The 16,628-nt window shown below is 52.4% G+C and overlaps 1 protein-coding gene across 1 annotated transcript; it reads right to left on the bottom strand.

Moving 5' to 3' along the window:
- Positions 1-8,631: 8,631 nt before the first annotated feature.
- On the bottom strand, positions 8,632-12,398 carry MNX1 (motor neuron and pancreas homeobox 1). Its single transcript, XM_066194661.1, has 3 exons — positions 11,704-12,398; positions 9,520-9,680; positions 8,632-9,427 (listed from the first exon to the last, which is right to left on the bottom strand). Exons 1-3 carry the CDS (start codon positions 12,305-12,307, stop codon positions 9,095-9,097), a joined length of 1,098 nt encoding a protein of 365 aa, XP_066050758.1. The 5' UTR covers positions 12,308-12,398; the 3' UTR covers positions 8,632-9,094.
- Between the last annotated feature and the right edge of the window lie 4,230 nt (positions 12,399-16,628).

The raw sequence follows: 16,628 nt of genomic DNA, 5'->3' as shown, positions 1-16,628 counted from the left end.
ATCTGCAAGCTGTTGCTTCTGTGGTCATTACATTCCAAGGATATAAAGCACGTGTGAAAAGGAACGCAGAGAGGATTTTGTACTTATTTATATGTGTATTTATATCAAAATATATATGCATAATGCATACATTTTATAGGTATTCCACATGTATGCTTCTGTGTCTAAACATGTATTATACACAATGTATAATTTTTTGCATGTATCATACTTCTAACCCTGGAGAAAAAACTTGTCCCAGCAGAGCTGGCCCTGCCAGTCTTTCTTCCTTCTAGCAGGGCTGTAAGGTCTCTGTAAGAGCAGCAAGACCAAAGGCTGGTAATTGCCTTCCTGCAGAACTGCATACTAAACACTGCCTGCCAGCAGCGGCTGCTGGGGAAGTTACACCTGGCTGGGACACATTCTGCTTTGTCTGCCATGGAATAAGTGTTCAATAACATACACAAAATACAGCCCAATGAGATTTCTTCCTGTTGAGTATTAGTCTGGCAGCCCGCGTCAAACGCCTGTGAGAAATGGTCCCTGATCATTCCAGTAATGGAGATGCCACTTAAAATGTCCCAAATTCTTCCACACAGCAGGTTTGGGAGAGTTGCTACTTAATGAGAAGAAAAAGGGTTTGGATTGGTAAAAACACAATATGCTGGAAAGCCAAGCAGCTACAGTTGCAACACTAATCCTTAGTCCCACCAGACCAATTGGAAAACAGTGTGATTTGCTTTAGATGCATTTAACAAAAAGCCGGATGTTTGATTTTTTTAGCTGTGTAGCAGAAAATTTCAATTCCCCCTTTAAGCAGCACGATCCACTCATAGCTATTATGGCAGCTTCGATTTTTGTTTTTCTTTTAAACTGGACAGCAATGTTTTAAACTTTCTCTGTTTTCTGTATCAGAATTAACAGGGCAGTGCAGTCTGGTTTTTCGCTTTGGCCGGAGTGTTACGCTGATAAATCATACACAAGTCCTCTTGGCAGGGTTTTAACACCACACCTGAACGAGCCAAGTATCTGCAGGGCTTTTTTTCACTTGACATTTTTCCATTGTCCTGCAGGCCGGGGATGAGGGGCTGATGTCAGTGGTGCTCCGAAGGCGCAGACGCAGCGGGGCTGCCCTGCCTGGTGCTAGCGAAGGTTTGCAACCCAATCCTGTGCTCAGAGCACATCTGGGATCGTTTAATTCCCATTGTTCTGCGGGTGAACTTTGCACATGAAAAGTTACAGCCCCGCAGCAGCAGCCGGTGCACGACAGTGATTTCAGCTTAATAAATATGTGAGTGGCAACTCTAATGCTCCAGTTTTTGTTGCACTGATCGTAATTGCAGCTTAGTGCCCAGCTACATCCCGTGTGTGTCAGTCAATATGTGATTTTTTCCTGCAGTTGATAAAGCAATTTTGTTTTCAGGAGACAATTGGATCTGCAGGGTTGCTTTTAAAAGGCTGAGTGTATGTTTTACCCAAGACTTTTTGGGTTGGACTGATTTCAGGGATTGTAGGTTAGAGACATGACTCTTTTACTGTATGACACTTTTTGTGATTTCATCTCCTGGAGGAACTTTCCTTCACCCTCCAGTAAACCAAACTTTGACATGAGGCTTGCAGGCATGGACATCGCAGCTACCCGTATGAAACAGCTGTGCCGTCCCCAAATTCTGGTGTGACCTGCAGCCTTGCTTTAGAGCTAATTACCGTAGCCATCCCCTAATTTAGATGCATGCACAATTCCAAACTGTATACCACGTGGTTTCCTAATAACACTTTAAGGAAATGAATGAGCATCTATCAGGGATAAGCTTAGGAAGGGCCAGCTGGCACCAAAAATCCCTTAAAACTTGTGTCCTAGGACAAAACTCTTAACAGACAAAAAGCAGCTCACCTTGTGTGAAGAGTAGAGTTCATTTCAAAGTGAATTAAAAATGACTGAGTAATGTAACTAGAATGAGGGGTACAGAGCAAAATTAAAACAGAGACCATTCTTGAATTGTTCCTTAATAGTCTTTTATCAGTTAGAGTGAAATGGTTGTTTCATTTTCATAAATGAAAGATTTCCAAGCATTACACATTTTTCATTAAAAACTCCATTATGGACCTTTTACAATTCAGATGATAAGCGTACCCTCCAATCTCTCCTGGGTGCACAGGCCCTCGTGGCTCTGGTGCAGAATAGCAGGGAATCTTGGAGGCACTGAAGTTCGCTGAGGGGCAGACATTGGTTACAGCCAGGAGACAGAACAATGTTTTTCTAATATAGAGACAATAACCCAAGATAAGCTTGGTGTCACCTTGAGGAAGAGTAAGTTACCTTGATTGCATTTTTTAGGCTTACATCTTCAAAAACTTATCTTTCCTCCTCAGACAAAGTCTTAGATTCTTAATGGAATTTTTTTTCCTTACTCTGTAGCTCAAATCACCCTTAAAGTATTGGCTAGATGGTATTTACTTTCCAAATTTCCCCACCTAAACGGTTTGAAACTGTGCATTGGTCCCTTGGAGATATTTATTTTGCCAGGGATTATGAAGGTACCGTGTGTCAGGGATGAGCAGTGCAGAAAGGTGGGGACAGCACCTGACAATCCTGTACTGTTCCTGTGGTGATAAAAACTGTGGAAGGAGGCTTTAGGGAGCTCTTCACCAGCACTTCAGAGCTTGAGCAGAAGACAATAGATCTGCTCAAAAACTGCTGTGGGTTTTGAATCAGCCCAAATGTCTTATCTCTGGACTGAAACCTGTGTGAGAATCAGATCTGGAGTGACCCTAGATCCATCCATGCTTCTGGACTGTCTCATTCTTGGGAAACCTCACACCAGGTTTGTGAGTTTAAGGAGCCTTCAGACTGCTAAGAACTGGAGAAGCAAACCTTTATTTCTGGCCAGGTTTTTGACACCCTCAGGGAAGCTGAGTAACACTTTCCCTGAAATGGCCTCCTCCAGAGGGGAGCCAGGGCTCCCCAAGGCTGACGTGGAGCTGTCAGAGGCACAGGAGTAACAGGTTTTGCAGAAGAGCACATTTATGACTTTTCAACATTATCCCATTTTCATCTGCTACCAAAATCGACCCTCAAATCTAACCTGTAGATGTAATTACCAGTCCTAGAGATGAAGATGTGGAGGAATGAAGGAGTGGGGGTTTCAGGTATCTTGCCTGAACCTGTAGTTTATGGAAGAGATTTCTTCCTCCCACCCCAAAGCCAGAGGAGCCCCTGAGGTTTTGGGTTACTGTAGGAGTGGCACATTTGAAAGGCACAGAGAGGGCATCTCACCCCCACTAAAACCTCCACCGTGGGCTTTCCATCACCTGAAACCTGTGTTACACTGAGTGGAATGTGATCACAGGCTGAAGAGTGAAAATGTGGATAGAATTCACAGGTTTTATTATAGCAAACCACACACTGAAATAGCTGTTATTCCATCTCCTCCACAGTCATCAACTGAGGTTTCCAAGACACACAAAAAGGCAAAAACAAGGTGTGGATACCAGCTATTTCATGAGGTGGTGGCTCAAGAAAGGTGAAGTATCTTGTACACATTGTCCAAGCAAGCTACCTGCAGAACAGAGCTGAGTGCCCTGATGCTCTGAGCATAGGGGCAGCAGATCACTGCCTCACATCACCCAGATCTGCTTCTCCCAGCACTCCCAGCTCACCCTCACAATACCATGTGAAATGCTATTAAACAGCTTTAAAATCCTCAGGCTGTGGTGAACTAGGCCCTTCAGAAAAACTGGGGGGCCAAGAGCATGGGAGGAATGGAGTGAAGAGATCCCTGAAGGAGAGTGAGAGCTGCATCAGGAGCTGGGAAGGGAGAAGGAGGCAGCACAGACAGCAGGAACCACTGGCTGATGCTGCTGAAGTGTCATCTTAATTATCCCTGGCAAAAGAACGGTGATTAACATCAATGACTGTGGACAACCTTTATGTAATTACTCATTAACATTTCTAAAATTGCACCTAGCTGCTGCAGCAATACATGCTTTATAGATTTATCATTTTGAAGTCCGGAAAGAATCATTAGATGGTCTAGGCAGACCCCAGCACGGTGCCAGCCACTATTACACTGCAGAAATCAGCGCCAGAGGCGGCTCAACAGCTTCTGCTTGGCTTCCACGTCCTTTCCAGAAAGGCCATCCAGGGATACCAAGCAATGGACAATCTGCCCCACCCGTTGAGGTTCTCTATATGGAGATCACTCCCCTGCCCCAGCCTCACACCAAAATCCATGCTGGCTGCTCTTTTTTTTATTGTTATTTATGGAAATGGTACCTACAGCCAAGCAGGGCTGGATGGGGGCAGGAATTCTCTATCCCCATCTCCTCTGTGCTGGAAGAGAGGAGGCAGCTGAATCAGGAACTTCTGCACTGTGCATCCATACTCCCTCTTCAGACATGAGTCCCACCTGCCAAAAGGTACCATTGGCCAAGAACATTAACAGAAGTCCTATGAATAGTAATTTAAAATGGTGGATTGATTAGAGGAAATTGTGATCTGCTTGCAAATATCCTGCAGGTAGTAAAATGGAGCTACGCCTTGCAGCTACAAAATTCATTGCAAGCCACTGCCTCTGCTGAGTTTTACTAGAGGAAAACAGCACTGTTCTTTACTCATTTTAAAGACCAGTTCCAGTTAGACTTACTCAGCAAAATATGGTCTTTTTCCAAAAGGAAGTGGAAAATCAAATTTTATAGTAGTTTGTGATCAGAGAAAAACCCTTCTGATTTCCTACACGTTGCAGGAAATCCATTTCCATGCAGGCACTTCCATTTCCATCTAGAACTTAGTTAAACTAAAGTTCTTCTGTCTTCAGAGTAGGAAGAAGACAGTAAATATCTCCTCAATCCACTGTCCTTGTAGAGAACTGTTTGGAACAGTTATTACACAAGGCAAGAAAAATGAAGCAAAAAGTCCCAGGAAAGACAAAAGTGCAAAAGGGACAACCTCAAAACACTGTTGCTTTGTTTCTGGTTGCATAAGTATTGGTGAAAAATAAAAAATCTGTGTCACAATTGCTGAGTATCTCTCAGAGTAATGTGCAACTGGTATTTAACTCTGGCCAGACCAGATCTGACCATTTTTAGGGGCCAGAAAAATTATAATTTGGTCACTGCAAAAAACAATACCCAAGGGAGACTAAGGAGCTTTGGACCTTCATCCCTTCCACGGTTTGTCCTGTGTGTTGTTCCTGGGATTCAAACAGCAGACCAAGAAGCTCTCTGTACATGACAGGAACAATCCATGGAGCAGGAATTAACAAATTCTGTTCCTGCTTTCACTGCTGAAGCATGGTGTGGTGATCTCGGCAGCCACAGTGCTCAAGGGGAAATTTGGAAAAGGAAGAAGGACATCTATGTTAGGATTCACTGTCCTGGGGCATCTCTGGTGTCACCTGGAAAGCCTTAGTGTGGCTCCCCGGCAGAGGAATCAGAGCTGTGGCAGAAGCCAGGCTGGGAGGATCAGCACTCCCACGGGAGCAGCGGGCACAGTGTCAGCCCTCCCACGCGTGTCCAGCCCCGCAGGCACGAAGGGAAGCAGCGTGAGAGGAGGAGGAAGAACCGTGGGACGGGGTCTTACTGAGAGTTAGAGAAATCACCGAGAAACAGGACATTAATCTCTTCATTTTGGATGGACGTAATGGTTTGGACTCCCGAAATAATCAATAGTCTTTCTGCTAGTGGAGTATTTCATTCGCAGCAGTTTCACGGAGAGATTGAGGGAGATTATATATTTATGGTTTCCCATTTGGAAGACTTTTAGCAGGTTTACCTTGAACATATGGATCCTGTTTTGGTTCTTTTGTTTTAGCACTTAATGCTTGTGAAATTGCCAGTTAATGACATCCATGCCTAAACCATGTTGCTTTTTAAAGCAAAATGTCTACCAAAGGTCCGTGTTCATACTTACCACTTCTCAAGTACAGCAATGAAAATTTTAAGAGGTTTGTTACCTACTGCGTCTGGGGAGGGAACAGACCGAATAATGAAATTACAAACAGGAGTTTAGATTAAAGCCCTGCCTGTGCTGGGTCTTGAGGCAAAGCAACCTCAGCAACAGCAGTGGGGCACCCCAGGGCTGGGTGTTGGGGGCACTCTGGAAACGGGTGCAGGGAGGCCCCACACCCGCAGGAAGGTTGGTGTGGGGTGAGGTAGGCTGGAAGCATGAGGCTCCCGGGGCAGGGTGAGGGGTGCCGGGGGATGAGGCTGGATGTGGGGACACCCCGGAGCCGGGGCGGGGGGACCCTGCTGCGGGTTCAGACAGAGAGCGCGTCCCCTCCCGCCCCAGCCGTGGCCGGGCTGGCTTGTTGGCGATAACACCCCTTGGATAACACCCCTGGCCCCTTGGATACCTCCCGGCTGGGCCCCCCGGCAGAGCCTCCCCGCCCGGGGCGCTCCGGGAGCGGGCGCGGAGCCCTCCCGGGCCGGGCGCTCCCGGAGCACGGAGCGTGTCGCGCACGTTACCGGCTCCGCTAATCACTCTGAGCCTTTGATTGCCCTGCACGTGGGGACGAGCCTCCACACTTCAAAAGAGCGTGGGAAATCCTGATTAAAAGGCTTTTCTCCCCCGTTGGGACCGACGCCTTCTTTGAAGCCCTTCCAAGCGACAATGCAAACGCACCCAGCGCCAAAGGACCGTATCTATATTTTAAGTGACTTTAATTTCTCTTCCCCCCTCTTGCTCTCTTTCCCCCTCCTCTCCTTTCAGTTTTGGAAACACCTGGTAAGTTGTAAAATGATTTACGAAGTGAAAGTGTTAAATGAGGCCACCAGCTGTAAGACTGACAGAGCTTTATGAGTTTTATTAGGTGCCCTATTATGGAAAATAAACTTTAATCCCTCCATAAAAACAGAATCTGAAAAACATATTTGCCCTTGTAGTCTGGAACACTGAAGGTATTCTTGTGAGACGCTGGGCTTTAAAGAGATTAATTTTATTGAGACAGACACAATGCACCGGTAGGACTTTGATACCGAGTCCGTGAATAGCTGCCTGTACCCGCATGGCTGGTTTCCGTGGGGCTGAGACGAGTTTGGACACACACCTCTTGGGCATACAGGATATTTCTGGCCCGGTGGGGCACGTCTGCCAGCTTAATTAGTGGGTGCTAATTGAAAATTAATGACTGAGGCAGAATCTTTATTGTTGGGGCGGTGTGATCTCAGTTATTATTATTATTATCATTAATATTATTATTACTGATGTTTTGTTGATGTTGTTATATACACTGTGCTTTAATTTACTGATAATTTCTTTTAAATAATACAGTGTTGTCCAGGCTGATACGGTTCAGACGTTTTAAGGTATAAACAAGAGGTAAATCCTGCTGACAGGAACTCGGATGTGTTGCCGGGATTAGGGCTGAGGAGCCACCGCGGCCCTGCGCGGGTCTTGCACCCTCCTGCCCCGCCGTTCACGCACGAAGATGATCTCTCAGCCAGGGCGTGAAAAACCACAGAGTTACCAATGCCTTTATTTTTCTATCGCCTTGAAGTCTCCACAGCCTGTGGCCAAAAGAAAATCGTTCACAAGTTTAAATCAGAGCCTCCAAAGCGATCGTTTCCGTGCAAGGGGGTAGGTATCAGCCAAGCCCAAATCGAGATTATCCCAATCAAGTTTTTTTGACATATGGGATCTGTTCAGATTTATGATATATCGTGATTTTTGGGGTATCGCCCTGGGGCACTGGGTGTGCAGGGCCGGTGAGCTGGTAACTACCAGCGTTATGCCTGGCTGCCGCTTCCAGCCGACCCACCTGAGGCTCTCCGTGAGGCATAACACTTTCCCTTCATGAATCTCATCCCATAATCTCATGCATCCGCCAGCCCGTGTTTCACGGGGCGGATTTTTACAGAAGCCGTTGAGAGGGGCCACGCTGTGGCCTCACAGGCCAGGTTAACGCCCCTTTGTAGAAAATACCTTTATTAAAATTATTATATTGTTATTTTTAAAGGGCACGGGAGTAGGAAAGCTCTGTGTTTCAGAGTTCATTCTGGAAGGGGGAGTGGTGCCCCACGAGCGGTGGGGTGCGGGAGCCGGGTCCCTCCGCCCCCCTGCGCGGGAGCGGAGCCGCCCCGTAATTCACTCGCCGGGATGAATTGCCAGACGTGGCCCCGAGCTGGTGGGGATGAGCCAGTGATTATATTTAAATTCGCTATAATTGATTTCGGGAAGAGCTGCGGTGACAGGGATTAATTGATCTGCAAATTTATTGGCGAGATAAATCGCGTAGTTATCGAAAATCCCGCGCTCCACCGCCGGCGGCGTGGGGAGCGGGGGGTCCCGGCCTCGGTGGAGCGGGGAGAGCACGCCTCGCTCCTTTGGAAGCCAAGTGGCTCCTGCAAAGCAGCGCTGCTCCCTCCTTTCCTTTTCCCAGCCCCCGCCACTCCCCGAGCGCTCAAAGGCGTCACACGGCGGGGATCGCCGCCGCCTGCCCAAAACCCGCCTGGGGACCCGCAGCTCTGCTGCCGGGGGTAGCTTCGCCCCCGCACTGAGGCACTCCTCTCAATATCATACAGTACGCTGGGCTAAATTCGGGTTAGGAAGCCGTTCCCCCTCTCTCTCCCGAGTGCTTCGGCACCTCCCAAAGCACCGGGCTGCCCTGGCCTGGGAGCGGCGAGTATCCTCCCCTCACACAGCGCTCATACACCTCCAGTAAAAAACGCCGTTTATTTACCCCCCCATCGCACTGGGTGGGAGGACCTGGGGAATAATTTAGCATGCATAAGTAGAGGAATTTTTTTTTTTTATAAATACGATATACAAAAATAAAGACAGTATTGAGATTTCCAGCAGTTTTAACGTTCATGACATAAACAGATTTCCCGATATATAGTAAGAACAAAACATTTCCGATACTCAGCGAAAGGAACGCGCTTCCAGGGGGCAAGGAAGGGGGATAGGGGAGCTCAAGTTTTGTCTGGTTTTCAGTCAATAATAACACTGTATTCACGACAAATCCTTTTCCCTGCCCTGCATGCGGAGAATCCTCTTCTCCATCCGTCTCCAAGCAGGGAGAAATCAGAACAAGGGGGGAGCGGGACCAATGCCAACCAGGAGCGGCGGGAAACCCCCGCGGCAGGGCGGCTGGAGGGAGCTGGACGTGCGGGGGGCTCACTGGGGCTGCGCCGGGGCTCCGTGCCGGCCCCGGGGCTGCGTGTCCTCCTCGTCCGCCTCGGAACAGTCGGAAGAGTGGTACGGGCAGCATCTCCCGGCTGCTGCCGCCTCCTCTTCCTCCTCCTCTTCCTCCTCGTCCTCAGGTTCGCTGTCGGGCAGCTCCCGCATTCTCCTGCCGGCGCTCTTCTCAGGGGCGGGCAGCAGCAGGTCCTCATCCCCCTTGTCCTCGCCGCCGCCCCCCTTCTGCTTCTCGGCCTCCTGCGCTGCCTGCTCCTTCGCCTTCTTGCTGCGCTTCCACTTCATGCGCCGGTTCTGGAACCAAATCTTCACCTGGGAGAGACGGGACACAAACACATCCCCTCATCCACCGCCCGCCAGGGCAGCCACGCCCGCCCACACCTCGCGGGGCCGGGGACACCCACCTGTGTCTCGGTCAGCATGAGCGACGTGGCCACCTCGAAGCGCTTGGGCCGGGAGAGGTACTTGTTGAGCTTGAACTGGTGCTCCAGCTCCAGCAGCTGCTGGCTGGTGAAGGCCGTGCGGGGTCGGCGGCACTTCCCCAGGAGGTTGGACTGTGCCTGGGCTGGGAAAGGCGAAGGGGGAGCGCGGAGGTGAGCTCGGAGCCGCACATCCCCCGTAGGGCGGTGGGGAATGGGGAGGCAGGAGAAGCTCTGCGTGTGAGACTGGAGCAAGGCTGGACTATTATCCACCGGAGCACGGACCGAGGCGGGGATCGCCTTCAGGCCCTCTGACTCCGGGGTTTCTCGGCTTCCGCAGTGTCAGGGGATCCCCCATAGGGACCGAGGGAAAAAAAAAGGAATTAAATTAAATCTTTTAAATAAAGGAAAATATGTCTCTTGATTTCCCAAGAGCCTAACAAAAGCGAGACAATAAACCGAAGCCAGGGATCGCGGCGAAGGGGCACGGGGCTCTCCGGGGAGCGGCAATTTGCTCCATTTAATGTTTTAGTTAAACCTGCCTCACTCCCTGCCCGCCCATATCCGTTTAATTAGCGGGATTACAGGCGGGCACTCCTCCGGCGGCCCGGAGGCAGGACCGGGTCTGAGACCCCAAGCGCCGGGCACCGGCTGCCCCTGGAGCGTAAATCAGCAGGGAGGACTGGAGAACTGTCTTGGAAACGGGGAGAAAAAAAATAAAAGCGTGGTTTCCGCGTTCAAAAAAAAAAAAAAAATTAAACTCAAGGATTTATTAGAGGGGGAAAATAAAACACCAAAATAAAAATCAAAAAAGATTCAGCAACGAGAAAGCGGGAACTGAGCCTCTCTGAAGGCCCCGACACCTCTGGGCATGCGACTCGGCAGCGCTACAGCCCATTTCCCCAAGTATTTAGATACTTTGGCTAATTTAGTTTTGAAAAATAATAAAAAAAAAAAAAAAAACAACAACAAAAAACAAACAAAAAAAAAACCTGGGAAAGGGCGGCTCCTGCTCCCTGGCCGCTGCTGGAGAGAGCTCGCTAAAGCGGCAGAAAGAAAAGGACAGTGTCCGCTCCCGGCCGCAGCGCCCGGACGATTTTCTCACCGCGGTGCGATTTTCCGAGACTCGTTTTGCTCGGTTATTTATTCCCCTCCGCCCCTTGTTTGAGAGGCAAGGCTCTAACAGCTCTCCTAATTATTTCTTCTTCTTTAATGTTCCAGTCTAAACAATTCCAATTCGAGAGAAAACAATGGACTTTTTTGTCTGCGAATGTGTGTGCGGAGTAGGAGAAGGGGGGGAAAAAAGAATCGCAATTCTTTTCCTGGCATGATTTTCGTAAAACTACACCTCCGGTATTGTTAAACAGGCCATTCCCACCGAGAGCTCACACCTCCGAAAATGATCTTTGCTTAAACCAGATGCACTCATGTTCCCCATGGCCGCGAGGCCTAGAGCTCGGCACCGCGCTTTGCTGGGACTCCGGGCTTGCCTGGTTCCATCCAGCACTCCCAGCCTTTCCTGGACCCAAACCTAAATCCCTCCGACTGTACTTCTTTCCTATTCGTTATCTCCAGGAACTCAGAACCCCAAGTTTTTGGCCGATCCGAGATCTTCCCTTACACCCCTTTGCCTAGAAGGCCTGACATCGTTATTATATGCCTGTTTCCGATAAATGAGAAATAAAATTAAGAACGGTAAGCGAGTGATGCGACCTGCAACCTCGCTTTTGGGGGGTTACATTGAGACTGGGATTTTGGAGACACCATAAGGAGTCCTGCCCCTGCCCTGTCCCCACCAACCCCCACCTCCCCCTCCCCGGCGGCTTTTACCCTCAGGGAACGGCGAGAAAAGGCATTTGCAAAGGCAGGGAGCAATTTGTCACCTTCCCGTTTAACCTGCCGTGAGAGGCCAGGCTGTCCGGGGCTCCCCTAGGGCAGGGAATGGCGATGTGACAGCACATACCCGTTTCCCATTGCGGAGCGCGAATTCTTCCTTCTAACATAAATTTTTCAAAAAATAAAAGCGTCTCTTCCAGTTTAAGTCCTCAGCTTGTTTAGGCGGGGGAAGGAGGGGGCTTCTGCCCTCTCGGAAGGAGGCAGCTCCCGGTAGGCCCGTGCAGTGGACAGGGGATGGACGCGGCCGCGGTGCGGAGGGAGGCAAATACTCACAGTTGAAGTCGGGCATCTTGGGCAGGATCATGCCCGCGGTGGAGGCCCGCAGCCACTGGTCCAGCTGGAAGGTGCCGGCGCTGAGCTTGATGGGGTCGGCGGCGGGGTGGGAGGGGTGCGCTCCCTGCACCTGCGAGTAGGGGTAGGAGAGCGCCGGGTGCTGCCCGCCCAGCGCCGAGTACCCGTACACCGGGTGCCCGTAGAGAGCCGCCTGCGCCGGCATGCCCGGCCCGCCGGGCGCCGCGGGGTGCAGTCCCAGGGCCATGCCGGCCGCCGAGGCGTGGTGGTGCGGGTGGGAGCCTGTGCCCGCCCCGGGAAGGAAGCCGGGCTTGGGGACCAGGGCGCAGTGGGCGGCCAGGAGGCGCGGCGGAGAGGGGCTGTCGGTGCGCAGGCAGTCGGCGGGGCCGCCGGCGGGGTGCTCTGAGGAGGATGAAGAGGACGAGGAAGAGGAGGACGAGGACGGAGGGCTGCCGCTCCCGCTGCTGCTACTACCGCTGCCGCCCAGCGAGGTGACCAGGGCCAGCGGCGCGCTCTGCCCCGCCGCCGCCTTGGGGGGGTCGACAGCCAGCAGCGCGTCGATGCGGAAATTTTTGGATTTTTCCATGGGAGCGCCGGCGGGAGGCGGCTGGGGACCGTGTGGCTGCCCCGGGCCGGCCGCGTCTCCCGGCGGCGGCGGGCGGCAGTGCGGCCGCGCTCCGCGGCGCGCCCCTTCAAGGGCCGCAGGCGGCTCCCATTGGCTCCGCGCCGCTGCGGCCTCGCCCGCCATTGGTCGCGCCGCCCACCCGTCACCGCCAAGAGCCCGCCCCCCCGCGCACCCCGCGCTGCGGGTGGCGGCACCGGGGACGGCCCGGGACACCCGCGGGGGACAGCCCGCGACACCCACGGGACACCGGCTGCTCCCCGCGGAGAGAGCCCTCCCAGCCACGGCAGTGTGCGGCTTTCCTCCGGCCGCGCTGGCTCCGCCGTGTGCCCAGTGACAGTTTTCCAGCATCCCCGCACCCGGCAAATATTTGCCGTAAACGCGCCGCCGGCCGCTCTTTAACGAGTCGGAAAGAATAAACACCTGCGGGTCAGGGAGTCACCCTGCCACCAAATCCAGGGTCTGTCAACAGCCTTATTACACCTGCTTATCTAAGGCAAACAGCCTTGGACAGAAAAGGGAAAGAGCGGGGTGAGGGGTCTCTCCTTACCAGGGTCCCGTTTCCCCGGGGGGCCACGGGAACCCCCGCCCCGGCCGTGTGAGCGAAAGGTCAGGCTGCGGCACGAAGCGCTGCCAAGGCAAACACGTTCTCCTTCCAAAAGCTCTCCCCGGTGGAGAAGGGGCTTGCCTGCGGGAAATGCCCAAATCGCTGCTCCATCGCCGTGAGCCCCCCGGGAAGGGCCGCTCCGCACCCGCGGGGCGGCGGGAGTGTGCCCCAGGGGAGGCCGGGGCTACCACAACAAGGATGCTCTGTCCCTCTTGACCCCTGCCCCTGCGGTGGGAAAAGTAAAAGCAACGAAAAGAGGAGAGGAAAACTGGAAAAGGAGAAAGGGAAAAAATGGAGAAGAGAAACGGAGACCAACATAATATCTGACAACTTCGGCCCTGTCTCCTTGCTACTTCTCCGTGGGAGGGAGGCCCGGAGCACCTCTGCGGGTTGTGCGCACATGCACACGTATAACGCACCCTTTGATCAGTGCCCTCGTATTCCCCTTTTCCCCTGCACTTTTTCCCCCGCCCTTGACCTCACTAGAGCCTCCAGACACACTCAGGATAGACACAAGCAGGGCAAAAATGTGGACACAATTCCAGCAGGTACACGGACGCACCTGTGCACAGGCTTGGCCGGATGCACACGCGGAGCCACACGCACACACACTACCCGCACACGGGCACCGGAGATGCTCCCAAACAGCCGCTGCCGCCCGAGAAACCCCAGCACGCACCCAGCACAGCCCGCACACGCCGCGGGGGCCGCGGTCGAGCCTCGCAGCGCACAAGACCCCAGTGCCCCCCGCTCCCCGGGATGAAGAGGGGGACACCGAAACGCAGGATCGATTTAATGAGCCGCTTTGGTTTTGTCGGGGCTCTGAGGGCCTGGGGAGGTCCCAGGGAATGGACTCGGGATCGTGATGGCCGCTCCGGGCATCTCAGCCGGCCCCACGTTTCCCGAGACCGTCATTTTGTGCCCCACGCACGGACAGTCCCAGAGCAGAGTGGCCGGACCAGAGGCTCGTCCCTGTGACAGATTCTGGAGGAGGAGGAGGTGGGTGATGGACCCGCACTCGCCTTCTTCCCTGCGTCACGGCCCTGGCAGGAATGAGGCCACCCCCCTCCAATGTGTGGTGTCCAGCCCTCTGGACACGAGGACGCGGCTGTCACCGGCCGGGCGCCCCGGGCAGAGCCGGTGCCAGTTCCCGATGCCGGGGCGGCTGCGGATTGTCCCGCACGCAGGGACACTGCTTTGGGTACAGCGTGCGGCCCCTTTTCGGGGCAGTTTTGGAGACGAGGGACCGAGCTGTAGGGGAAATCATGGGCTTTGGGCTGCGCTCAGGACACCGGTGGGGACGCGTGTCCGCCGTCGGAGGGATATGCGGCTGGCAGCGGCCGGCGGTGGAGGGTGGGCTGTGCCGTGAACGCTTCTCCAGGCGGCGATGGGGCAGAAGGCGCGCCCCGCTGGTGGGGGACGAGGACCGGGGGGGGGGGACCATGTGACCCCGGCCCATCACCGCCCCGAGGGCGGGCTCAGGCCGGCCGCTCCGTCTGGACACCCCGAGCCTTCGGCCCGGGTGTCGCACTTTTTGGCTGATGGATATTTAGTGCTTGGAGAAGGATTTCGATTTTCAGATTTTTCTTTTCTTTTCTTTTCTTTTCTTTTCTTTTCTTTTCTTTTCTTTTCTTTTCTTTTCTTTTCTTTTCTTTTCTTTTCTTTTCTTTTCTTTTCTTTTCTTTTTCCTTCCTTTTTAGAAACCTTTTTATTGTTTTCCGTCCCTTTTTCGTTACAATTTTTAAAGCCTTTTTTTCCCTTCCCCCGAACCGCTCCGTTCCGTGTGTTTGTCGCCACAGGTGCCGCAGGGCATCCGGGCCTGCTGAACTCCCCGCGGCTCCCGCACCTGTGTTGATCCAGTATATTGCCCGGGAGCCAACAATGCGCGGTTATCTCGGCGGAGATAGCGCAAGGAGCGCGCTCCCCCGACACCTCCGGGTGGTCCCTTTCAGCAGAGCCCCCGCTGCCCCGGCCGTGGGCAAACAGATTCCTATCTCGCCTTTTGAAAAGCCGGGGCGGTGCACGCAGGGGGCGGCGTGGGGCGCTGGGGTAAATCCCGGTGGGAACAGCCCTGCGATGGGGGTGTCTCTCATTTCTCGGAATTAACTCCTCCGATATCCCCAAAGCCGTTACGAACCGCAGGCGCGGGGCCAGCCTTATTGCCAAAAACACATATTACACTGCGACATTCTGTAAATGAGATAATGATACATAAACCTCCCTGATAAATGTGACATCCTCGGGATGTCTCCTCTAAATTAGCCGCTCGCATTGACTGCTAATAATGGTGAGTTTATGAAAGCAATTTCAGTGCAAAAAGCACGGGGTCTTCTCGGTCTAATCAGCTGCCTCTCCTAATGGATGAGGGGGTCAGGCGGAGAATTATTGACACTCTGCTGCCCTTAACCTGTTTCCCAATAAAGCTGATTAGTTTTTGTCAATTCATCAGCTAACCACTCTCGCCGGGACTGCATCAAAGCCTTATTTGCTCAGGGGAAATCAACAAGTCACAGATCAGATCCATTACGGAGCGGCCTCGGCGCGGGAGCCGCCGGCAGCCGGGGCCGCTCCTGGGCCGGGGGCTGCCCCGAGCCATTCTGGGGGGAAAACGGGATCCTCCGGGTGCTTGGGCTGGGATGAACGCCCTCAGGCACTCGGAAAACGCCTCTGCGCTATCAAATATTTCCTTTCGCCCGGCAAAGAGTTCGGAGCTGTCGGGAGGTCTCTGGGCAATTCCAAAGGCGGCTGGGTCTCCAGCAGCACCTTGCCCCTCCTGGGGTCTCGGGGGGGGCGACCGCCCCCGCCCGTCCCTCCCGGGAAAAAGGCATTTCACGCACTCCAAGATCTCCGAGTTGCGGAGAGGGGCCGGTCTGCCAAAACCCTGCCTTCACCTCAGACCCCACATCTGGACAAAAAGCTGTCCATGCCTTAGGAGGCCGAGATACCTTTTCTAGACGTTTTTTGGTTGTTTTCTTTTTTTCTTCCCTACAAGTCATTTTCCTAAATTTTGCCCGGATTGCTTTAGATTTGCTCCTCAGATAATGTCAAACAAAATTTTTAAATTTATTCCTGCTACCGCTGCAATTCCCGCATCAGTCGCGGTTTATCTGGAATAACGGACTCTGGACAGTTTTTGTTCATCCACAAGAAAACAACAAAAAGCCCACCCAGTGTGCACTGCCCCTTTAAGCCCGACCGACATCCTCTCAGTCCACCCCCCTTCAATTTAATTTCATTAAAACAGAGCATGAATATTTCTATTAAACCTAAAATGAAATATGAAGCCATTTAGACTCTGCCTGCACCAATCACCCAGATTTATGACTTTTATTCATCACATCAAGGGCTGGGAAAAATGAATTTTCTTCACCCAGGAAGGAAATAAAAACCCTGCCTTGGTCATTTCCAGAAAGCTGTTAATTTGCCCGTGTGGTAATTACTTTCACAATTAACTAAAATACAAATCAACCTGACAAATTGGGTTAGTTTATATATTAATTAGCCAGTTTAAATTTATTCATTATAAAAAGACAATTTAAGAGGACCTCGGGTGTCTGTTTTATCGCAATAAATTATTGTTAGGAAATGGGGGCTAATAAAACATCACCGCGTTCGAGGGCACCGCGCAGGGCTTCCGCGGGCCGGAGCGCGGCTCTGCGCGGGGGCGGCGATGGGAGC

Source organism: Chamaea fasciata, unplaced genomic scaffold (assembly GCF_029207755.1).
Source record: "Chamaea fasciata isolate MVZ Bird 193981 ecotype frontalis unplaced genomic scaffold, bChaFas1.0.hap1 SCAF_1, whole genome shotgun sequence".
NCBI classification, from domain to species: domain Eukaryota; kingdom Metazoa; phylum Chordata; class Aves; order Passeriformes; family Sylviidae; genus Chamaea; species Chamaea fasciata.
This window is presented reverse-complemented; position numbering and strand designations above follow the sequence as displayed.